At 45.4% G+C, this 23,884-nt stretch overlaps 1 protein-coding gene and 1 long non-coding RNA gene across 3 annotated transcripts; both read left to right on the top strand.

Moving 5' to 3' along the window:
- Nucleotides 1–217: 217 nt before the first annotated feature.
- Nucleotides 218–1,382, top strand: LOC134007136 (uncharacterized). Its single transcript, XR_009928011.1, has 3 exons — nt 218–324; nt 822–923; nt 1,239–1,382. It is a non-coding gene; the product is annotated as an uncharacterized LOC134007136 (long non-coding RNA).
- Nucleotides 1,383–2,409: 1,027 nt separating this feature from the next.
- On the top strand, nt 2,410–11,390 carry cckbra (cholecystokinin B receptor a). 2 transcript variants are annotated; one of them, XM_062446818.1, is made up of 5 exons: nt 2,410–2,781; nt 6,447–6,686; nt 8,769–9,030; nt 10,512–10,639; nt 10,765–11,390. In XM_062446818.1, exons 1-5 carry the CDS (start codon nt 2,628–2,630, stop codon nt 11,367–11,369), a joined length of 1,389 nt encoding a protein of 462 aa, XP_062302802.1. In that variant the 5' UTR covers nt 2,410–2,627; the 3' UTR covers nt 11,370–11,390. The 2 variants fall into 2 exon arrangements, with proteins under 2 accessions (XP_062302802.1, XP_062302803.1); XM_062446819.1 differs by lacking the exon at nt 2,410–2,781 and adding an exon at nt 2,801–2,992.
- The last annotated feature ends 12,494 nt before the right edge of the window (nt 11,391–23,884 follow it).

Below are 23,884 nucleotides of genomic sequence, written 5' to 3'. Positions count from 1 at the left end.
GGTGAACCAACTCTTCCTAACAACCTATACCGAAGTCTTTACATAATTGTAGCGGTTGACAAAAATGGAATTTGTAATAATCATCAATATCAATTTAGCAGACGTAAATGAAGTAGCACTGTCCCTAATATATAAGACCTTCATCTGCTTTTTGACTAACCACATCCGTCTGAAGAACAGTCCATGCCTTTGTGTCATTGTGCCTGTCACTCTTTCACTCTCACATGCAAACAACAGGTACTATAACTGTAGTCATGTTCAATAATTATCTTGGTAAATTCTTCATTGGGATCATGCTTCTTCATTTGGGTATGAAAACTAAAGGTACAAATATATATTTTTTTATACTTCAAGGCTCTTTTTACTCAAGCTCGTTAAACGTAACTTTGTCAAACTACAACGGTTTAGATCTTTCCTTAAAGTTAATTATTGGTAAGGAAGTAGGCTTGGATTAGTTAAAGTATTTGCTACACAGGTGTATTGGAAGTACATTTAGAAATTAATTATCCCTAGATCTATTGAAGGGTGGTCAGCAAATGTTTTAGGTAATGAGTTGAAATATCCGTTCTTGTACCCAAAAACTGAGAGGAATTCCATGATCATACAGTGTATGGGATTTATTACCATTTATAAAAATGATTTCCAGGACAAGAAGCTGAATGTCGAGAGATTAGAGTACTTCGGAATACAGTTATGAGCGCTTCATCTGGAGAGGACCTGAGGATTGAGTGTCCCGTTCACTTCTGCAGCGACTCAAAAAAAACCCACACCTGAGACGGTTAAATTAAACTGTTTTGACTCTGCTTTGTCTGTTCCCTCAGAAATACTCCATGACATAGCGCACGTTGCACGGATAGTCTTATTCACGGCACTCACTGTGGTCTGCATGGTTCTGTTTGGGTGTTGGGCACTGAGGGATAAAGGTACAGTACAGTATTACTATAAAGTCTCATATTTTATCTCTCAACCAAAGCAAACTCCTACCAGCACCTCTATTTATGAATAAACCCTGAATAGATGCCTTACAGTGGGTTACCTAAAACAGCTCCATTAGTAAATCAGGATTGCTGTAGTCCAATTGTGTATGTTTTGCAAAATATCTTATCCATTTGCAGAACACTTGTTTAGGGTTTCATTTGTAATGTAACACACCACTTACGTTTATTTATGTTGTTTTGTCTTGCCATTAAATCTAGTGGAATAGCACTTACAATCCTCAACGTGTCTGTGACCTGCAGGTAAAACCTGTAGTGCCCCTGTCCCACCACTGGAGAGCACTGCCTTGCAGGCTGTATGTGGAACTCCTGAAGACAATCCAGCTAACATTGAGAGGGCAGTAGAAACTGACTTGCCCACTGGCATTGATGAGGATTATGTGAATGTTGTTTGATTGGTGATGCTGATATCAATGTAAACTTTTTGGATAATTTTGGGGGAAATGTTTTGGGGGGAGTGTGTCTTTTCTACTCTGCCTTTCAATTATATGTTTAAATAACTGAAATGTCATAAAATGTCAATAAATAATCATTTTTTCATGAAAGTATTCGACAACTTTGTAAACTTTGTTCACTGTAAATATTAATAGCCATAACCTAATCATAATCTCTACAGGAGTGCTTTTGAATGTACGTGTGTGTGTGTGTGTGTGTGTGTGTGTGTGTGTATTTACAACCAACAATTTGAAACTCCATCCACTGTAGAGCCATGGAGGAAAGTCCACAACACACCTCTTCAGCTTTGAACAGGAAAGTAGATAGATTAGAGATGGGAGCTAATTCCCTCTGATGAAGGGAAACTCTCAGCCTATGGGGCACTCTTCGACCCAGACAGACACCACACAGACTCTGTGCTTCAGTCTGTCTGGGCCTGAACATGGCCTGTTTCAGTCCATTCTGGCCACTGACTAGTCCCAAGTCACAGTGTTGTGACTGACACATCCTTTGTCATCAGTTGTCTTGAAAAATGAATACAGTAGCTGTAGTAAAAATGACTATAGAGTACAAAATGACAGTAACAGTGAGGACTTGGACTGATGATACCATGATACTGTTTCCCACTTTCCCATTTTACCACTGGGTGGCATTGTGTCTCCTAGTTCCCATGCTAAAACATACTGACTAAAGAGTGTGCACATGCATGTGTGTGTGAGAGAGTGAGGGAGTGAGTGAGGGAGGGAGGGAGGGATAGAGAGAGAGAGAGAGAGAGAGAGAGAGAGAGAGAGAGAGAGAGAGAGAGAGAGAGAGAGAGAGAGAGAGAGAGAGAGAGAGAGAGAGAGAGAGAGAGAGAGAGAGAGAGAGAGAGAGAGAGAGAGAGAGGAGGAGAGAGGGGGGGGGGGGGGGGGGGGTGGGGGGGGGAGTGTAAATGCAATAGCTTACCTCCTCTTTACCATCAGAGAGCAAGTCACTGAAAGTGTTGCCAGTGCGCTCTGGATGCCACTCATGGGTTTAATTATTTTTCACATTATAAATGGACCGGCCTTTTTCTGCCTATTTTGTTAATCTGCAACTGTACGTGCAAATATTCATTATGTTTTAGTTGACTTTCTTTCATTTGCACCTTAAAACGAAGATTGTAAAAAGGTTTTGGACTTCAAACCTAATATCGTTTCAATTCATTATCAAACAACAATGGCTTCACAAACGTCGAATGACAGTGTGCTTGAATTCCTGGACTGTCTACGAGAACAGAGCAACTCATCCTTAAACATGAGCCTGGAAGTTACCAACACCACCTGTAGCAATGCGTCTGTTGTTTTAAGATCCCCAACTCCGCTGCAGAAAGGTAGGCTTATTCACGCGTACACAAGCAGTCTAGTTTGCAGCGCAGGTGGATGCATTCATCGTGTTTTTCGTTTGATGAGATTCCAGCTCTGCGGGGACTGTGGTTGTTTGTTAAGATTAGATCTTGGGCGTCCCAAGAAACCACAGGGTCTAAACGCTTACCACGGATCATGAAGCAATAATACTGTTATGGATGGAGAAAAAGAAAAGGGGTGCATATTTCAAAGTCGTAGTTTGACTTTGGTTGGATCTCGGTTTTGTTACGGCAATATTCTAGAGTGCGCATTGGTTCTATTACCCAGAACTGGTTAGTGTAATTGTTTTATGTGAAGTGTGAGCAGGGCTGTGGTTGCCTGTTCCTGGGAAGCTACCCTCCTTTGGGCGTTTCGTCCCAACTCAGTAACTAACCTAATTTAGTTTATGAAGCAGGTAATTATTAGAATTGTCGCGCTACATTTGTGTTGGAGTTAAAATCCCGAGGTTGGTCGCTCTCCAGAAACAGGATTAGGCAGCCCATCTATCAATGGATAGACATTTTGCATTTGGCAATAGCAACTGAGTACCTCATCAAGGTGCTGCCCTGGCTTCTGCACAGTCTGACAAAATGGTATTAAAAAGCCCCAGTATGACAGGATGAAATATACTGTGTAAGAAAGTTGGCGGGCTGTCCGTGTAATTGCTGCTGGAACAGTATTCGAATTGAGACCCGTCCTGAATAATTCACTTGAATTCAAAGAGTTAGTGCCTCCGTTCTCTTCATCCCTATCTCAATCTGTCTCTCTCTCTCTCTCTCTCTCTCTCTCTCTCTCTCTCTCTCTCTCTCATCTCTCTCTCTCTCTCTCTCTCTCTCTCAGTCACTGTGTTCATAACTACAGTACCATTCTCTCTCTCTCTCTTTCTCTCTCTCTCTCTCTCTCTCTCTCTCTCTCTCTCTCTCTCTCTCTCTCTCTCTCTCTCTCTCTCTCTCTCTCTCTCTCTCTCTCTCTCTCTCTCTCTCTCAGTCACTGTGTTCATAACTACAGTACCATTCTCTCTTTCACTCAGCACTTTTGTTTTACTGTATTTCTATCTCTGTCAGTATCAGTTTGTCTATCTCTCTATATTTCTTTCTTTTTGGGTGACACTGCAACATTTCCATGGCGTTGACAACCCTTTGGAAGTGACCATTACTCTGACAGGAATGGCTGCATCGTCACCATTTCTGCACATGAATATCACTGTACTCCTCATTGTCACCGTTTTTATATTTTCATCTAATCATCAGCACCAACGCAATCATCAAAATGTGCAACAACCAAAGAATGCCCCTCGCCGTCACCCTGTCCAACCATCATCATCATCTTCGATACCAAATTATTGCATTTATTCATGTTATTGTTGTCATGGTAGCCCTAAACGTACACTGAAGCATGAGTAAAATAGAGATCTCCAGCCGTCTTCAACTGAACTTTGACTTGTTTTACTTTGATTCGAGCAGTAATAGGGATATCTGAAGGAATTGTGTACCCTGTCTGTTGGTGTCAGATAAGAGATCCTCTTTCTGATCTCATAAAGCCACAGATAAAGCCCCTTCTATCTCAAATAAATGGAAAGTGATTGTCCTCAGGCTGTTGGAGAGGACTGGCGAGCGGAATGCAGCTTTTTCTCTGTACCACAGAAGCCCTGAGCTGCACAATAATGAAATGGAGTACATGGCGATGATATCTACAATGCAATCTGGATTTTTGTGTATATCATTTTTATTGGGAGGCACACCCATCCTCTGACGTGACTATCCTATGCCCTAGATGGGCTGATTATCAAAGTACGCCATCAGGATGGGTAGAATAGCTATATTTGGATGACAGAATGTCTTCAGCGTCAGATGCACATGTGTGCGTGACAGCATTTCCCTCGCAGTCCAGCAACGTATACTTAACCCTTCGATTTATCCTAGAAAAGATTGTTACTGGTGAAGTTGGGTAATCAGAATGCAGCAATAGGTAGTTGACAGTAATTAGAAGGTGCAGTGAGCACAGGTGTGTAATGGTCTTCGACTCGGAATAGAAAAAAGAAAGCCATTAGGTGCCCCTGGTGATGCAAAGCTGCCGTGCTGCTGTGGGTGTCTGCGTCAGTCGTAGACATCCTCCCTGCAGTATCAACCGTTGCTCTCTGATACGGTTCATGTCATGAAGGCCTCCTAAAATGGACCAGGGGGGGAGAAATGGAAACGGGATTAGATTGCTTTCTGTTATTGTGTAAAATTGATTGAAGAAAAGTGAAATACAGCAAGGCACTGTTCCGCTGTACTTGTCCCACTGCGACGTACAACAAACCGCAAGTCAAGGATCCGTTCCTGCTGTTGAGCAATCAAAGGATCACGTTGAGTCTCCTGCAAACATGTACATGTAGTCCCTTAAACATAACTGCCTGTTCACAAATGTATTTATTGATCGTTGACAAGAAACCTTGGGTATATAAGTACATTAAGGACATATCAAGAAACTTCAAAAATGTTTAAGAAGACCAAAACGGATAAGTAGACCAGAAACTGATAACCAGATTTGAAACTGATAATCAGACCAGAAGGTATGCCACAGGGCCAACGATAGCCCCAAGCAGTTGACACCTCTGCTAGACTAATTGGCTTGATTTATGCCCTCAGCGTCATCTATGTCCTTTTTCAAGCACAATTAATGACCAGTTTTTTGGCAGGGTCATGCATCACTGTGTAGTGCTCGACACAATTCCACCAATCACATTGGTGTTTTTTGTTTGTTTATTTTGGCCAGTTCTGTCTAGACTAATCCAATGACAGTTCTCACCCATGGATGGATTGCTTTAAAACAAGAACAGAAGTCAGCACTTGAAAAATGTGTCTAATTAGACATGCGAGGGGTTGCTGAGAGATGGATCCTCAGGAGAAAGTATTTGTTTTTTCCCACTGACGTCGTTCCCTGACTAGAATAACAATGCGGGCAATATTGGTATGTTCTACTTTGTCGTTACAATTTGCCTGAGTTATAGCTCGAAGTCTAGAATTAGATAGATTAGCAATTACAACGTGTTTGGCTTACTGCCAACAAACCTCACCATGGCGGATTCCCAATATGTCTCAGCCCGAAGTTGGGAGGCCCCAACAAACCCCAAACCTCTCAGGGCTTCTCCAAGGAGCTAGCCCTTGTTAGTGGCTCAATGGTTCAGAGGATGGCAGTGGACGGATGACAGAACGAGTGGGATCGCGGATGAGGGTTGAACCCGGCGTTGACCTTGGGAGCCATGTCTCCGTGCTCATCCCTTCTCTTAATCCCCCTGTCCCAGCAGCTCGGCACATGGCCAGCGATGACCCTGTCCCGTCACATCCTCGCAGCCTCAAAGCCGGATGCTGCGACAGCGGTGCCGGAGCATCCTCCGGGGGCCCCACGGCCGTCTCCCACGGTGACGCTCATCTCGCTGCTGACGAGCGCGGACACCGCGGCTGATTGTGCCCCCCCCCCCCCCCCCCCCCGGCCATGAGGCCACGTTGACTCTGTTTTCCTTTTCACGAAGCTGCTTGATTAACAAATGTCCCTTTTTTTTGGGGGGGGGGGGTCCCGTTCCCCTCCCCCCCTTTCCCCCAACCGCCACTCTGTCTCTCCATCCTTCTCTATCTCCCCCCACTCCCCCCACCCTCCCCCCATTTCTCAGAGATGCGGATCTTCCTCTACTCCCTCATCTTTCTGCTGAGCGTCTTCGGGAACCTGCTCATCATCTACGTCCTGGTCCTGAACAAGCGCATGCGCACCGTCACCAACTGCTTCCTGCTGTCGCTGGCGCTCAGCGACCTGATGATGGCCGTCTTCTGCATGCCCTTCACCCTCATCCCCAACATCCTGGAGGACTTCATCTTCGGAGCCGCCATGTGCAAGATCGTCACCTACTTCATGGGTAAGATCGGGGGTTTTGGTTCCCCCTCCGCGTCGTGGGGTGCGGGGCGTGTGCGGTTTGCGAGGCCGCGGTCGAGGGTTCGGTTCTGTGTTTACTGTTAGCTGTGAGGAAGAGCACATAGGGCGGGAAAGTGAGGATGGAAGAGAGGGAGAGAGAGAGGGAGAGAGTGTGAGAGAAAGAAAGAAAGAAAGAAATAGACGTTGTTGGAGAGATTAAGGAAAGAGAACAAAGAGATTCACTATCCAACCCTTGTGAGAGTATCACAGAATCAGTCATCTCGTATTTTCCAGGGATTTGCTACATGTTTCCCAATTAAGGATTCTGTCTAGAGCAGTGTATGTCTGCGGTGTTTGGATTCTGTTCACCGCTTTCATCTTATGAGCAGTTGGACCCTTAAGCTTCATTTCATCTCTAAAATAGAAGCCCTTTGGCGATCAGGCCAAACCAATCAATGCACAGGACCATTATGACTCTCCTCGACAATCGATTTTGGTGCGTAGCCTGAGCAAAGTCATCAATTGTTGTCTGACCATTACACCACCAGCCAGCTACGCTGTAGCCAGTAGATATTTGTGTAGGCCATTGTTTTTGGATCTATTATTTAGTGTGTGTGTTCGTGCTCGCTGGGCATATGACTGTCTGACTGATTCCTCTAAGATCATTGTTACTCCGTCCAGTCACATACCACCTTCCTTTCACGAGTACTACGGAAGTGGACTTTAATGTATGCTTGCCAATGGAGTACAACTGCAAGGAAACTGTCAGTCTTTGCTCTCAGAGGAGTCTAAGCAGCAAGCAAAGTGCTTCAACTTCGCAAGCTCCACTGCTCTCTTGAACTCCAATGTAATTTTCAGCCAACTCACGGAAAAGGAAAGATAAAACCGCTGTGTCTGTTGTTCTTTTTCACACACTCTGTATAATCTATGGGAGAAGAATTAATGGGGGACGGAATAGATTCGGAAGGATTTCTCGAGAGGGAATGTATCTTGAATGATGAGGTTTAGTTGGCTGACCTTCAGCAAGATTTGAGGCATTGCTGTTGTCTTCCACTCGGGCACTGCGACGGCACAACAAGAGCAGGCAGCATGCCAATACTGAAGTAGATACAGGGCAGCCTTCCCTCGATCCTCTGCCCTTTTGTACTCAAGGCTTCCTGACATTCAAACCCACTTGACAATAAGGGAAGGTCCAGTGTAGGGAGATGGAAAACATTTTGGAAGCAGCACAATCTCTATGAAGTCGAAGGGCATTTTACAAGGGGTGATCCCATGAGGGAGGGTTTTCTACACTGGCGGATGTCTGGAGCTAAAAACAATGTTTTTGAGAGAACTTTACGAGGGAAAAGGGAGATTTGTGTATGAAGACTGTAGCACTGCTGTTGTTTAAGTAGAACACTGCAGTGAATTGGGGAAAGCTCTTAGAAATACGTGATAACTCAAGCCCCGGACGACTTAATTTTTCTGTCTGTTTCTCAAGAATCAAATGTTTTCTACTGCAAAGAATACCAATTCATGTGAACCGGTGTGTGTGTTCCTGATAGTGGGCTAGGGATTGAGGTTGTGGATTTTGTAGAGTAGAGAGGATTAGCAAGGTGATTTCATTGGAGTGGTGTGTTGTGGGTAATGGCTGCTTGTCGAGCCCAGGTATGCATTTTATTAACGTTATTTGTCTCCGTAAATGACTTCCTACGAGACTGCTCATTGAAGGCGCTTGCACACCGCAGATCATGCATATTCATATTGTGTAAACACAGGCTTGGCTGGGGGATTTTCAGTCAAACACAGTCGGACTAGGTTTTCGAGGTTTGAATAAAAACAGAGATCCAGCACAGAGTGAAAGAATGGAGCTCTCTTACAGCGTTTGAATATCCATGTGTTCAAAACGAATCCCCATTCCATGACTGGACTTGATGATGAGGTGGAGAGACACATTCCAACCCCCCACTTCAGTGTGAGATAGGAAGTAGTGCGTCTCAAACACCCAGAAGGATTGGACCACTGCTGACACCGTTGTTTCTTTAATTTTCTGTGTATTGACTTTATCCAGCGCTAACATCCTCCTCCTCCCTCTTTTCCTCCTCAGGGATATCCGTCAGTATCTCCACCTTCAGCCTGGTGGCCATCGCTATCGAGCGCTACAGCGCCATCTGCAATCCCCTCAAGTCCCGCTCCTGGCAGACCCGTTCCCACGCCTACCGGGTCATCGCCGCCACCTGGGCCCTGTCGCTGGTCATCATGGTGCCCTATCCAGTCTTCAGCGTCCTCAGGGCGTTCCCCAAGGCGGACCGGACCATGGGCCACATGTGCCGTCTGACCTGGCCCAGTGAAGAGGTGGAGCAGGCATGGTGAGGGAAGACCTTCAGGGTCCTTGTTTCTTGTTGAATGGCTGCTTTCTTCTGTTATAGCTTGTGCCAAAGCTTTGCTGCTGTGCACTCTAATTGGAGCCAATATGGTTTTCAATGATTTGTGTTCCATGTATTTGGCCTATTGATGTCCAATTCATTGAAGATGTATTCCCCGTTTATATTAATTATTCCCTCAGGTACATCTATGGAGTGTTTGGAAACGAGTTGTGTTCGATTGGATTGCCTGTGTGGTTTGAGGCAATGGAGTTTGTAAGAGAATTCTCCTCTAAGGACTTTACTAAAGTCTGAAATGAGGAACACCCTTTTCCCACCTCCCAGTCCTTTATGTTTCCAATTACGGACCCTCTTTTATCAGGAAAGGTCTGCTCCGGTTAGTTAGTTTTGGCCACATTGGACTTTCCATAACATTTATATTTCCATTATATAAACTACTGTGAGATGGAGGACCAGAGCAATTAAACCAAGATGGATACTCTCAGAGGAATCTTCTTGGAAGCAGTGTAGACCTTTCTCCTCTCTATATTCTTCCTTTTCAGGTCAAGGGCTACACTTCGAAGACTTTGCTGTCAGGGCACTGTCTGTCAAACCCACTGCAATACACGAAGGAAGAGTCAGGGAGAGAGAAAGAGAGAGAGAGGGAACAAGACATTGGAGACATGCTGAAGTCCAGTTAATTAGTGGGATTGGAAAATAGAGTTGGCCTTCAAAGAAACCATGAACGGTTTGTTGTTTGATCCCGGGTCGATACTGCATGATGACTTTCAGCTGCCTCTCTCTGTCTCTTAGACGGGTTTTTCTTCGGCAAATCACAGCGAAGTGGATGGCCGTCCTCTCTGAGTGCGGCTTTCATGTCGTATACTGCACCCAGTGTTATTATCCGCATTCAAAGAAGCGGAAATAATGTTGTCACTCTGCGAACGCTCGCTCCTGTGTTTGACACATGCCCCTCAGCCCCTCGGAGCCTACTGCTGACGCCAGTCATGATCTGGATCAAAAGACCCCTCCAGACCTCACTGGGGTTTCCATTCTGTCTGTGTACCACTTCCTGTTGCTACATTTAGTCAGCGGAATTAGCGACGCCATCAAATGCTCCGCAGGATGAAAAGAATTTGGGATGAGAGGCTGTTAGTAAGAGGCTCCCTAACTGCTAAAGGGTGCCGGGAGATGAAAGGGGCGGCGAGGAAGGCGTTCAGAAGGACACCCACACAGCCATTAGAATATCACAGAAGTCTTCCTCTCCTCGCACCTCTCATGTGTCCACTAATACCCATAATGTCGCCAGGGTTACACGACAGGGAGCGTCTTTCATTGTTTTAAACGGTGGAATCCTGCGTGGTGATCAAAAGATAAAGAACGGCTATAAAAAGCCAGTAAGATCAAAGTCACTGCTTTGTGGGGGTTTTCTATTAATCTTTTTTTAATTTATTTTAAATGTATTTTTTACTCCCGGTCCTCCTCAGGTACATGCTACTTCTGTTTATCCTGTTTTTCATCCCCGGGCTGGTGATGATCGTTGCCTACGGTCTGATCTCCAGAGAGCTGTATCGGGGGATTCAGTTTGAGCTGGGACAGAACCGAGAGGCAATGGGTGAGATATAGATCCAATCATTTCCTTGTGTACAGCTACTGTGGTGCCGCGCAAAAAGAGGCACCGTCGATGAGAATAGTTGCTTTTTTGATGACGCTTTTCACACAAACACACCCGCTCCACAGGCCTGAAGAACTGCGCCAACAACAACAACTCCTCGGTCGCCAACGGGAACGAGGACGACGACGGTTGCTACATCCAGGTCGCCAAGCAGCCGCCGGCGGTGGAGCTCTCCACCCTCACCGCCGCCACCAACGGCGGCGCGGGCGCCTCGTCTAAGGCGAAGGCCGAGCGCCCTCGCACCAACACCTCGGAGGCCAAGCTGGTGGCCAAGAAGCGTGTGATCCGCATGCTGATCGTCATCGTGGTGCTGTTCTTCCTCTGCTGGATGCCCCTGTACACCGCCAACACGTGGAAGGCCTTCGACCTGAACTCCGCCCAAAGAGCCCTCTCGGGGGCGCCCATCTCCTTCATCCACCTGCTGTCCTACTCCTCGGCCTGCGTCAACCCCATCATCTACTGCTTCATGAACACGCGCTTCCGCAAGGCGCTGCTCGCCACCTTCGCACGCTGCTGCCCTCGCGGGCCGGCGCCGCGCTGCTGCGGAAGGAGGTGCGGCCGGGGGCGGGGCCGGCGCATGGGCCGGGACGGGGAGGACGACGCCACGCAGACCATGGCCGTCTCCGTGTCCCGGTTCAGCTACACCACAGTGAGCACCGCCGGCCAGTGAGGCGGGAGGACGGACGCGGGGGGGTTTGGGTTGTGGGGGGGGGGGGGGGGGGTGAGGGCGAGGGGGGAGGGGGAGGGGGGAGGGAGTGGGGGCAGCTGGGGGTTCAAAGGCAGAGGTGGGTGAGGGAATGGTATGGTTGGAGTGACTAAAAGGGTGACGGAGCTGGACATAATATAGGCCGTGGTTTCCAAGGTGACGTGGCGAATGCCACACGAATGCTGCCGTATTTAATTCAATTTTTTCTTGTGTCTGAAAAATCCAGAGGTTAAAGCGCCTCATTGAATCCTTTGAATATAAATTGGGTTTTATCTGTTGCTTATTTATGTGCTCTTTGATTTGCGAGCTACTGGCTTTTTCAGCTGCGTGCAAAAATGTTTTATTGATGATTACTGTAAGTCTATATTTATGATTTCATCACTTGGCAGTTTAGGAGAGCCAAGCTGTAGCATTGGTGGTAAGGTCATGTTCCAACCACAGATTTAGGAGACAGCTCCAAACAGTGTGCCTGCTACAGCCTTACTATGGGAAACACCACAGACAAAATACTGGATCCTCAATACAGTATTTCAGTGCTCAGATGGGACATTTGTCACTATTCCAGTTTCTCTGGTGATTGTCCTCAAGAACTAGCTGAAACCGAAGAAAAACGTCAACTGTCGCTTGAACACATATAGGTATCTCTAACGAGTAACTGTAACATGCATTTGACTTGAAGTTCCATGGTAAACATTGAAATATACTGTATATATAAAAATATATATATATATAATATAAAAAGTCAAGTGTTCCACGGACCATTTCAACTGTTGTCAAGTCAGTGTAAAGTTCCAAATTCATCCATGCGTTCTGATTGTCTGTTGTACCTTAAGTGAACTGCTGTTCCTCCTAAGCTCTGTGTTTGTTCTGGCTACAAAGTACTTCAGAACTCAGGATGTTCCATGCATAGTTACCCTTCAGGCTTGACTTCTTCTCGACTTGAGCTGTTCTTCCTGCTTTGTATCCCTTCTCCACCAGTCAGAGCATGGCCAATGCTATTTCCCTCCGGTGTAGATTGGTACAAATCCTCCACTGAATGGCTGATCAACAGAGGTGTTTAGTAATCCTCTCCTGGGGTGCGTGTCTCGTAGCCTCTTCATCATAAAATTGATTACAAATAGATGGACCCTTTCTGTCTCCAGCTGTCTCATTTAATGCTCAACGAAGAGGATAATCCTGGCCCCAAGCATGATAACACAGCTTGGCTTTTCCACAATGTCCGCCCGCAGCTTTAAACTGACGTGGTCTAAGTTATTCAGCCACAGTGTTGCTACACAGGAAAATGAATGGCCCCCTTACAAACCTCAGTGTTTTTTACCTTTTGTGTATGGGCATTGGTATTCCAGTCATAAAACGTAGTGAACATTTTCAGACTTCTCCGAAGTGACACCAGTTTGAATCTTAACGTCGTAACGTCTTAACGTGAATAGCAGGAGAATGAAACACTGCTGCGCACGTGAGCAGTAAGCTCGAGTAGCTGTGACTGTGGCAGTATTTCTTCAACCCCCCCCCTCCCTCACCCACAGAGCCCTGCCAACATACCCTCCCCACACCCCCCACACACCCCACTCACCACAGACCCTCCCACTCCACCTACAGTCTCACTCCATCACCAGACCCCCCCCTTCATCTTCAGTCATGACACGAAATGGGAGTGAATTCCTCTCCGGGCCGTCTCTCCATCAACTGCTCAGTGTGGGTTTAGTGTCTGTAGAGCTCTATGCCTGGGCTCCATATACTTTTCTCCCTCTCTCTTTCTCTCTCCCTCTCTCTTTCTCTCTCCCCCTCCCTCCCTCTCTCTTTCTCTCTTTCTCTCTCTCTCTCTCTTCCTCCCTCTCGCTTCCCCTCTCTCTCAGTTTATCTTTCTGTTCCTCTCTTTTTCTCATGGTTTACCTCATTTATGTGCAATCTGTTCACTTTATCATGCCCTGTCTCAGCCCTCCAATTTTGTAGCAGCACCTCACATTTGGAAATATTTGTTGTGAGTTATTGCTTGTTCTTGCTTTTTGAGGATTTGCACAAAATATTTAAGGACCCTGGTAGTAATGTCCATTACCTTTAAATTATTTTTTTTAGTTCATCGGTCCAGCTGAAAGTCATTAGTAGTTCTCTGTTTAAGGTCTGGTTTGTATTTTCAATAGGAAATTGAAAATAAAGTCGAATCAATGGGCATGTCAGACAAGCCCCTCCTACCTCATCTGCACCTCTCTTCATCTGTTGCCCATGGGAGCAACAGCCATAAAAAAACGTTAGCCTCATCTTGTTTTTCAATCTAACTTTGGGATGCGCCACCCTTGTGGCTTAACTCAATTATCAGAAGACCATAATGAAGCTTCAACAAAACAAACTGTCTTCTGGGCCTCCATATGTTTTCTCTGTCTGGTATTACTGCTATTTGCTGCTAAATTAAATGGAGCTACAGTTTGTTGTATATAATTGATGGGTCTTTTTGCTCAATTTCTGTTGCTCGGCTTGTTATTGTGTTTCAGAAAAAGCGTGTCATGGAGTGAGATCCCTGACAAGATTGCACATTTAGGATTAGAACATTATAATGGAACAATTTCATATAATCAAGCTATTTATTCTATGGATTGTGGGTTCTCTGTGTTTACGTCTGTGTCTGGGGTTTTTTTACCCAAAAGAGAATGTAGTTTCCTTTCTTAGTTTATGTCTGTTTAAATGTTGCCTGAAATGTTTCTGCGTCGATACTTGCAAATGGTGGGAAACCCAACCTGCTGATGACCCTCCATCTCCGTGATCCTACGGAAGTGGTGTCGTGGTGATAGGAGGGGATGTCTGTCTTCAGATATCTCCATCAATCACCATGAAGAGGCATATTTTTGGTTTCTTCAAAACCCCCGAAGACATCTGCGTTTATGCAAAGTCATCTTCAATTGAATAAACTATTAAAAGAGAATATCATGGAGAAATTATAATATTCTGACATTTTATACTTGGGCTCTAGCTGGCTTTGAAAAAAAACTCTCACTGTAAACCTAATTGTGTTTTTGCTGTAAAGTTTTTACCAAACCAGTTTGACAGCTAAGTCTATCCTGAATTTCTGATTGGGGCACATTTGGATTCCTATTGTCAAAGGATAATGGTATAATCCAGTTTTATGAATACTGGTATGGGATCTCTTGCAGAGACTGACATTTATAATACAGTAGGTGATTATTCTTTAGACAAAAATTGCATTTTGTATTTGGTTGAGTGTCAGATCATATCTTTTTGTGTCATGTAGCAACAAAAACAATAAATGTTTGTGAAATGCAAAAGCTTGTTGGAGTACTGTGCATTCATATTCAACTCACTGTGTGTGTGTGTGTGTGTGTGTGTGTGTGTGTGTGTGTGTGTGTGTGTGTGTGTGTGTGTGTGTGTGTGTGTGCGTGTGCGTGTGCGTGTGCGTGCGTGTGCGTGTGCATGTGTGTGTGTGAAAAGGAGAGGGAGAAAGTGTGAAAAGAGTGTATGTCTGTATAAAGTAGAGAAGAAATAGATGAAGACCACTCGGAACCAGTCATGCACCTACAAAAGGTGAATTGAAGTGAATAATTTAAGACGGCCATTTTATTGCCACTTCTCCAGCAGGCACAACAGAGAGCAGAGGCCATCTCCCTTTAAGGCATGTTGCTGCCTAATATAATAGTACCTACATTTCCTGTCTATGAGTCTAGAGTATCTCATTCTGATGTGGCCATCCATCTGTGTGTCATCTTTCCATGCCATCATACCAGAAAGTTGTCTCTCTTTGCTTCCTGTTCACACCTCTCTGTGTGAAGCCCTGCCAGCACAGTCAAAGCGGATGAGTGCACTACTAAATACAGCTCATATGGTCCTGTCCACAAATGCCAGTCTGTCAAGGCCACCATAGGGCCCCCTGTCTCACTGCCCCTCTTTGATGTACCAGGGCCGACTCACTCTTTAGGGGAAGACTGTGTACAGCCCACCAGCTGGACCAGTGGCCGGGGCTCATTTTGGATTCACCCGGGCTAGCTGTCTTCTGTTCCACAGAAGTACCATCTCTCACTTCCCAAAGTACCCTTGCCTGGTCCATTTCAGCCATTTGAGAGCTTTTCTTTCAAGTCCTTGAACGTTTACAAGTTCTCCAGACCTAAGGTAGCAGCTAATTGTTAGCTGTAAAGCTAGGAAAGGAATGGGAAAAGAATAGTAGAAATATTTGAGAACGGGAGAACGGTATGAGTGCGTCAAAAATATTAATTGCCATAGCAACAGACTCGAACACAATTGTAATTTTCCCTCTGGCTGTAGCAAATCATTTCACAAGTTATCTTTTTATAATACTTTTTTAACATCTTGTTTCATTGTTTACCCACCACATGTTCCCACATTCCCAGAAGGTAAGGGAAGATAATCATAACAAGCTGGAACGGAATTATTGGGTCATACAGAACCACGTTTAGATTACCACAATGTACGGCACCATTGAATGGTAAGTTTACTGTGGTAAAAAGTAGTCTACATTCATTGTTTGTAACTTCACTCTCCTGCTATCTCTCTCTTTCTGTCCCTCTGCATCCATCCTTCCGTTCCTTGGTGCATAGCGTGGCTTTGGAGTGTCTCTCTCTCATCTCTCTGTTTGTCATGTGGATGGAACGACCCATGGTTCACTAATGAAAGTCAACACCGCCGACACCAACCGCATGGACCCCCATCCCTCCTAATGTCCCCTCCCAGAAAAACGCACAGCCTCTTCATCTCCTTCTATGATCCAGGGCTCGCAGGTGTGTACCTGCACACGTACACACACACATACACACACACACACATACACACACACACACATACACACACACACACACACCGCTGTCCTTTCCTCCACTCCACCGTGTTTGAAAAGCCAGAACCCGGTCCGGTAATGTGTGGTAATAGCTCTGCTGAAAGCGTCCACGCACGCTCACATACTTTCAAGCTGTCCTCATTTGGCAGAGCTGAAACACACCGAGGGACATTATTATGATAAGGAGGTGACACTGAGAGCTTTGGGGTCCGAGGACGTCTAGGGACAGTGCCAGACTAATGGGCAGAGTACAGGACCGGCTCATTGTGTCTCCATCTCGACACCTACGCCCCCAGCCAGCAGGGACTGAGGCACGGGGATCAGTAGGACGCAACTGAGAGTGACGTTGGAGATCGCCCAAGAACATCCATTAAGCAGGGCATGATTCATACCTTCATTGATCGAGCACTGCATTCTGATGACTGTCAGCGAGCGATCGGGGTAATATCACAGCGATGAAATGAAGCGGAGGGTCTTGCGCAGACTAAAAAGCCTGTAAAGTCATCAGACTGGAATGCTCGTGAAACGGGCGCAATGCAATCAATTTTGGGGAGCAGGTTTTGATTGTTGCGGCTCCATCATCATTATCATCAAGTCTGGCGCTTGCCGGTTTCTTTGGAAACAACAGCAGAATATTTATGACTGAGACGCCCACACACCTGAGTGCGGCAGAGTTGTGCGTCCAAGGCTGTTCACACAGAGATGTTCAGAAAGTGTATTGTACGTAAAAGAATGGATTGATTCAGCTTTGAAGCTTTTCCAAAGCAACATCCAGCGTGGGGTTTGAACACACACCCCTCCATCTGCAGGCAAATGCTCGACCACTGAACTACACCCAGCCGGGGCTTGATGATAGTTGTGGAGAACTGTTTGCTAGCACATATGCATTTATTGCGCAAGCTAATAGAGACCCCTTCATGTGATATTTGATCCATTAGCTCTACGGTTCTGGTAAAGTGTTTGGGTTATTGATCTTGGTTACCTCTGTGTACCAGTGAGCCTAACAGAAGTTCACACCTGGCGAGCATGTTGTCAACACGGCCAAAACAATTCAGTCTCACCGTGGACCTGTTTAATTCCTCCGAGACCATTTCTCCAATTTCCCCCAGCATGCATTTCCTGTGAGACTAATGTACTGAGGTTATATCCTGTCTGACACACGGCGGTCCTAGTTAGCGAGCACGGAGGTAGCTATGGAATGTTAATGGCATGAGGCCTGTGTCAGAGCCAACCGTGCCCAGGGGACCGCTCGCAGTAATGTGAAGGATGGAAGAGACTGACTAAACATCTATTACAGGAGCCTTTCTCTTCAGAGATAATTGAGGCAGAAACACAAGGTCTCGTCTCTCATCAACAGGTGTCCAGCAGTTCAATAGCAGTTACAGTTGTCCGTGTAATTTCAGACATTACTATCCGGGTGGGTCATGGACCTTGTGATTTGGCCCCCGCTTCTTTTTTTCAGCAAGTGCGTCTGCAGTCACTGTGAACGATTCTTCTCATTATGTTTCGGATGTCTGTTCCCTCACTCTGCGATGTCCTCCTCCGCTCTTATATTATATTAACTTGAAACGAGAAAAACGACCATACTGTAGCCTGCTGTTGGTTCCTCAAGTCAATACAGAGTACTGTCGGTTTTGACTGTATGCAAATTCGTATGGTAAATATTCACTGTCGTAAAATATTCCTTAAATGTCCTTACATATTTGCCGAAGACTCCTCATGACTGTCACCTCACACATCATTTGGTTAACCCTCGTGCTGCCTTCGGGTCACATGACCCAAAGGTTCATAACGAACCATCATTGTGTTTACCCAATTTTACCCAATACAAAACCAAATAAAAATACTTTTCTTTTAACCTTCGCAATGTGGGGGGTCTGAGACAGCCCGACGGTTAAAAGAAAATGCTTCACTTTGTTTTTGTATGCGGTAAAGTTGTCGCAATACGACGGTGGGTCACAATGACTGATGGGTCAGAACGACCCGAGGAGAACACAAGGGTTAAGCAACCATCTCACCGCCCTCTACGCAGACATTGTGTTATGTGCTCTGTACTGTTTGTCCTCAAGTTCAAGCAAAAACAATACTTTTTCTCATCAATCAGAAACCTGATGTGGCTGTATATTTTGGCCCTTAGCTGTTTTATAGGAATCAATTCAAAGAAGGATTTCCACCATGTAAATAGTGTGTGTGTGCGTGTCATGGGCCCGGATAAATGTGTTATCTAAATCAGTCAGCCCTGACTTTCTTGTCTAGTTGCTAAGTAACTGAATGTAATGGCCCTTAGCTCTAAAAGGGATTTTTGTCATATTCTTTTTTTTTCAGTTGATGCCGTCAATCAGAGTTTACATTTCACTTTTGCTTGACAATGTATTATGACAGGATGTGCAATTTACTTGGCCTGTGTCAATCGGCCAAAGGGCAAAGGGCTATTGGCTTCACCATCAATAACAGCTTGCAGAGCATATCTCAGGACTTGTCTTCTCCATCTCTACAAGCTTGAGTGGTACAGCTTGTGAATCATAACTTTGGCTTGTGTTGCTGCTTCATTTCCTGTTCCAAAGCGAAACGTGCGAAGATTTCTGATACAGGCTTTAAATTGGCCATGTCCTGTCTTGGCTTTCCTCCCTCCTCCTGATAGATCAACATGTTGCCCGAACCTTCGCTTCACTTCAGGCTCGCTTCTATGGAAACAACCGGGGCAGCGCAGAGGAAGGGGGGTTTCTCCAGAGAGCAGTTGGTGTTGAATACATTTCGTTGGCGTCATATTTGGGCCCTGGCCATGTTTACAGAGGGATTCGTCAGAGCAACAGATGGAGTCGGGTACCCTCCGGGATAATACCAGACATGTGACAGTTACTTACAGCAGACCTCCATCGGCTCCAACCTCTTTAAAGGGACTCTGTGAGGTTTTAGTCAAGACTGTTCATTTTCTTTGCCATCTCAATTTTTAAATCGAACCTCCAAGGATACAGGCTTTGCTGACAGTGACATATCCATTGGTAACTGAAGTGCGTTGCAGCCAACAGCAAACAAATCCCACTGCGTAAAGAACATAACCTTCCCCCTACGTTCCACTGCCAGAAGTTGGTATCCACTGCACATCTGCATATTCAGACTGTGATTGTTGTCCCATTGCACAGATGCTAGTGTCAGTACAAAGGTGGGGCTTTCTCCCAGCACCAATCAAAGCACGTGCTGCTGGTTGAGCCCTGATTACAGGCTATGGTGCACTAGTGTATCATTAGACTGTCAGGCTTTCCTAACGAAGCTCAGAATTTTGTTCTTCGGGGTTGTCAAAGTGGAGCTCTGCAGATGTGAACAATGAGTTCTGGATGAAACTGTGTGTGTGCGTGTGTGTGTGTGGGGGGGGCGGGGGGGTCGACTGTGAGTGGGACGCGGGAGAGGAGAAGGCGGGGGAACCAGCTGAGGCAATCAAAACACCAGGGCACCACACGTCCATCATGTCATCAGGCCAGAATGAGATGGCCTGAATGATGTCATACTGTACACAGAGGTGGCTGTCGCCAATGGGCCTCCTTTGGGCGAAAACTTCTCAGTGTTATCAAACTGCATATTGATCGGCCTGATCGGGACCTCATCCTCCCACACGGCCTCACAGAAGCAACGGAAGGTTCACATTCAAAGTTAGACGCAGATGTGAACAGCAGCAAGTCCCTCGAGTGTGGCAGCCAGCTGACGCCTCATAGCAAAGCAGGCCTCAAAGCAGGCCTCAAAGCAGGCCTCAAAGCAGGCCTCAAAGCAGGCCTCAAAGCAGGCCTCAAAGCAGGCCTCAAAGCAGGCCTCCTCTCCAGGGTACCCCCCCTTCCTTACAGCAGATACTAACACACCCTTATAAATAATGTGCAGGAATGAAGGTCTTAAATCTGTGTATATGTGTGTGCGTGTGTGTGTGTGTGGAAGGGGGGGGGGGGGGTACAGTGTGTGTGTGTGTGAGTGTACAATACAGTAGGTGCGTGTATGTTTTATTCTTTGTCTTGAACATCCTAACATTAAGACGCTTAGATTACAACATTTCTTACAGTGTAAGTCATACATGTGAAAGGATTCTTCTGAGGAACCCTGTTGCATCATGTTGCTAAGTGAGGAACGAAGTGTTAATTTCTTCCAAGGATGAGCCATGCTGCCTGCGACATCAAAACATTAGAAGGAACTGTCTAACAAGCCTTGGGCTATGGGAAGGCATTTCAATAATCGTTTGGAGCTCCCTACAACTGATTCCTGCATCAGCGTCAAACAAACTCTTGGGCTTGGGCATAGTCCTGGCAACAAAGGGTACAACAGTTTGATCTCCACACGTGGCATAAACATATTTGACTTTCGGGGGTGTGAACATCGAACTACATTGGTGCCAGCTCGCTTAATGAGGAGCTTTGACCTTCACAGGAATGATCAGGTATCATTCACCAAACAAGGAAACATATTTTAAAACACCTGAAGAGCACATTTACCAGCGACCAGCTGCTGGGCTGGTTCAGTGGCGTTTGGGTCAACGAGGACGGGTTTCCTATCCTTGATTGTGGAGGAGGAATACCTCAACCTCTCCCTCCAGTCACTCAGCACCCATCTGTTTGTGCTCGTTCTGAGGACAGCCTGCCTCCGGCTGTCTGTACTCCAGCCTGTATATTGAACGTGGTATTTGTTCTGTCTTTGGGAGATCGTGCCTTGAGTCAACACACTTGTCTCCCGAGGTGGAGAAGAGATGATAGAACTGTAGCTGATGATAGAAGTGTGTTAAACGACACGGCACGTTCAAATATCCAACAGACGGCACGTGTTCACTCACAGGATACCATGTCAGGAGTCCATGGAAAGCATCCTTTGACTTCCCTTAATCCTCATATCGATAAGGTGATCTTTTCCCCATCTCTAATTGGACGTTCACTAAAAGACCTACAGCAAACTCTAATCGGTATACACTCCTGGCACATCAATATGAGTCCATTGATAATATGGTAGTGTCCAATTTTGTCAGTTGACTCTACTGGGTTTTGTCAAGCTAACTAGCATAATTTTCTGCCCCAAAAAATTGTAGAAAAGGGTTATATAATTTATTTTTATGATAGCTCTCAGCTCTGTCTATTCTCCTGACAGATATAGCATGGATTCAGAGCTTCAGACCCAGAGGGCACCATCAAACATTCATGCACGGTTTTCATTTGTTCATATTTGTTTACTCAGGAAACTCTCAAACAGTATCCGTCTGTGCGATTTCCATCTGGGCAATTTTACTGACAAATGCGCCGGTTATAAGGAAATTCCGGAAAGTGAAAACATTACTGAAAAACCCACCACAAAGGGAAGGGAGTCAAGAGAATTACAACGTTCCGGTACGTGAAAATGTTGAAACTTCTAGAAACAGGAAATAGAAATGAAATAGTTGTTTGGAGCAGATTGTCCTTCTATTACCCACTTGATAGAAAAGCAGCACTTACAGCATTGACCAGAACACAATGAGGTCCCACCATTGATGAAAGCATCTTTGACTGCCGAGCTCAATTTTGGGACTGTGGCCTCCGAACCATTTCTTCATTATCCACCTTTGAATTCTGTTCGCTCAGTCTTCACACCCTGGCAGCAGTTCACGCTTCTTTAATTCCAGCCCCTGAACTTTTCTTCTAAAGAATAGTTTATTCATGGTAATGAGTGAAAGCTGACTGTTCCATCTCCACCTAGCGTGAAAATCTGTCTTCTGAGTGGCAGAAGAAATGAATTAAACATTTTATGGAAAATACTTCAAATCCAACTTTTAAACCTATTTACTTGCTGAAAATGTCGTACCATATACAGTAAAGCTGGGGGGTTGTGATGAATTCACTCCTCTTTTTCTAGAACTTCTCGGGTTGTCCACCAAGCACTAGTTACTTCCATCCATCCATCCATCATCTGCCGCTTTTCCGGAGGTCGGGTCGCGGGGGCAGCAACCTAAGCAGGGAGGCCCAGACTTCCCTCTCCCCGGCCACTTCCACCAGCTCGTCCTGGGGGACCCCGAGGCGTTCCCAGGCCAGCCGAGAGACATAGTCCCTCCAGCGTGTCCTGAGTCTTCCCCGGGGCCCCCTTAGTTACTTATTGCAGACAATTTTGCAGTCTGAATATTTAGGGAAATGTTTTATTTATGGTGTTTCTATTTTGCCATTTGACAGAAAAAAGGATGTGGTTTGCTTCTGACAGCTGGGTGAAGAGGGAGATCACTTTGATGGTTTGAATATTGAAGACAAAGGTACAACACGTCAGAAGAGAATAAAGGTCTTTTTTTTTTGTCAGCAACGGTACTACTGTTTGTAAACAGGTATCCATGTCTGACACTTTACAACCATGGCAAGTGGTATGGAAAATGTTGTATTTCAAAGTTACAGTGCACAGTATGTTAGGTGTACCATGAATATCCTCTTTCTGTAAAAGCAGTCTATGCAAAGTTGACCGACTGTGATGTAAGCATTCTTCCAAAGCCACTGGTGTGTCCACAGTGAATTACTTTCATGAACGTCTTTTGACATTTTCCAACTTGGGTTATTGAGACCAACACACTGACATTTTTACTTGACATATAGCAGGTCTGGAAGACCTTCAATGATTTGTATCGCAGAGGCAGGAAAATCCTGTTTAGTGAGTTGAGTGGAAGTCATTGGTATTTCAGAGCGTTAGAAAGCGTTTGTGTGCGTGTGGGTCTATGCATGTATGTCCTAGCACCTAGTCATCCATGGAATGTGCGTAACTAAATGTCTTATCAATCATAATTTGATAAGAAGATAAGGATTTCTTGGCAACGCATCTTTCGCACTTCATTGGAAGATTTTTTTTTTTTCCCAGTTTACTGTGCAATAAAGTGTGACGCTTCTGGCCAAAGCTAAATTACTAAACAAGATGAGCAAAATTATTTTCAGTGCAAGCGGCATACGGTTCGGTTGCCGCTTATTAACAATATTCTGTTATTACTTCTTCAGTTGCTTTCCTTAATTAGAACTTTCTTTTGTGAGAGACATTTTATGGAAAACACAGAAGGCACATTTCCTGAAAGGATCGTCATTTCACGCATTCAAACTCCTCGGTTGTCCCTCACGTACAGCATGCGAGCCTTCTGCACAAACACAGTCCGACCATCAGCCCAGGGAGCAGTCATCACTGCAGCACTGCTGCAATACAGTTTTACCCCTTCATTACCTCTCTCTTCCTCCTCCCCCTCCCTCTCTCTCCCTTGCTTTTTGTTTAAACACATACAGACATGTTCTATGTAAACACCTCTTAAGCTACACACCTTCTCCATAGTTACACTGCCTGATTGTAATGAGACTGTTGTTGTACACCACATTAGGCAGAAAGCAGTGTGTGTGTGTGTGTGTGTGTGTGTGTGTGTGTGTGTGTGTGTGTGTGTGTGTGTCCTAAACGTGGATGAAATAATTGACTTTCCACCTTACCTTTGCTGTCAGACGATGATGAATCACCACAGAGACTGCCACAAGCACGTTTCAAAGTCTACCACTATTGACAACCTGGGAAAAAGTTACAGAATGTTGCATGTTCCAACACATACTCTACAAAATAAACCATGTCAATAAGGACATTTATTTCAGCGACATCAACATTTATGTTATGTTATTGTTTAATCTGCATAATGCAAACAAAATTACATTACCATTGATCATCTCAATTTATCAATAAT

The sequence above is a fragment of the Osmerus eperlanus genome, chromosome 21, assembly GCF_963692335.1.
Source record: "Osmerus eperlanus chromosome 21, fOsmEpe2.1, whole genome shotgun sequence".
Classification (NCBI taxonomy): domain Eukaryota; kingdom Metazoa; phylum Chordata; class Actinopteri; order Osmeriformes; family Osmeridae; genus Osmerus; species Osmerus eperlanus.
This window is presented reverse-complemented; position numbering and strand designations above follow the sequence as displayed.

What these genes read in the sequence shown, in the direction of transcription:
- cckbra (XM_062446818.1), top strand. Translation starts at nt 2,628, where the DNA reads ATGGCTTCACAAACGTCGAATGACAGTGTGCTTGAATTCCTGGACTGT. An exon ending in CCCAACTCCGCTGCAGAAAG is followed by an intron (nt 2,782 to 6,446) that starts GTAGGCTTATTC and finishes CCCATTTCTCAG; the next exon opens with AGATGCGGATCTTCCTCTAC. An exon ending in GAAGAGGTGGAGCAGGCATG is followed by an intron (nt 9,031 to 10,511) that starts GTGAGGGAAGAC and finishes GGTCCTCCTCAG; the next exon opens with GTACATGCTACTTCTGTTTA.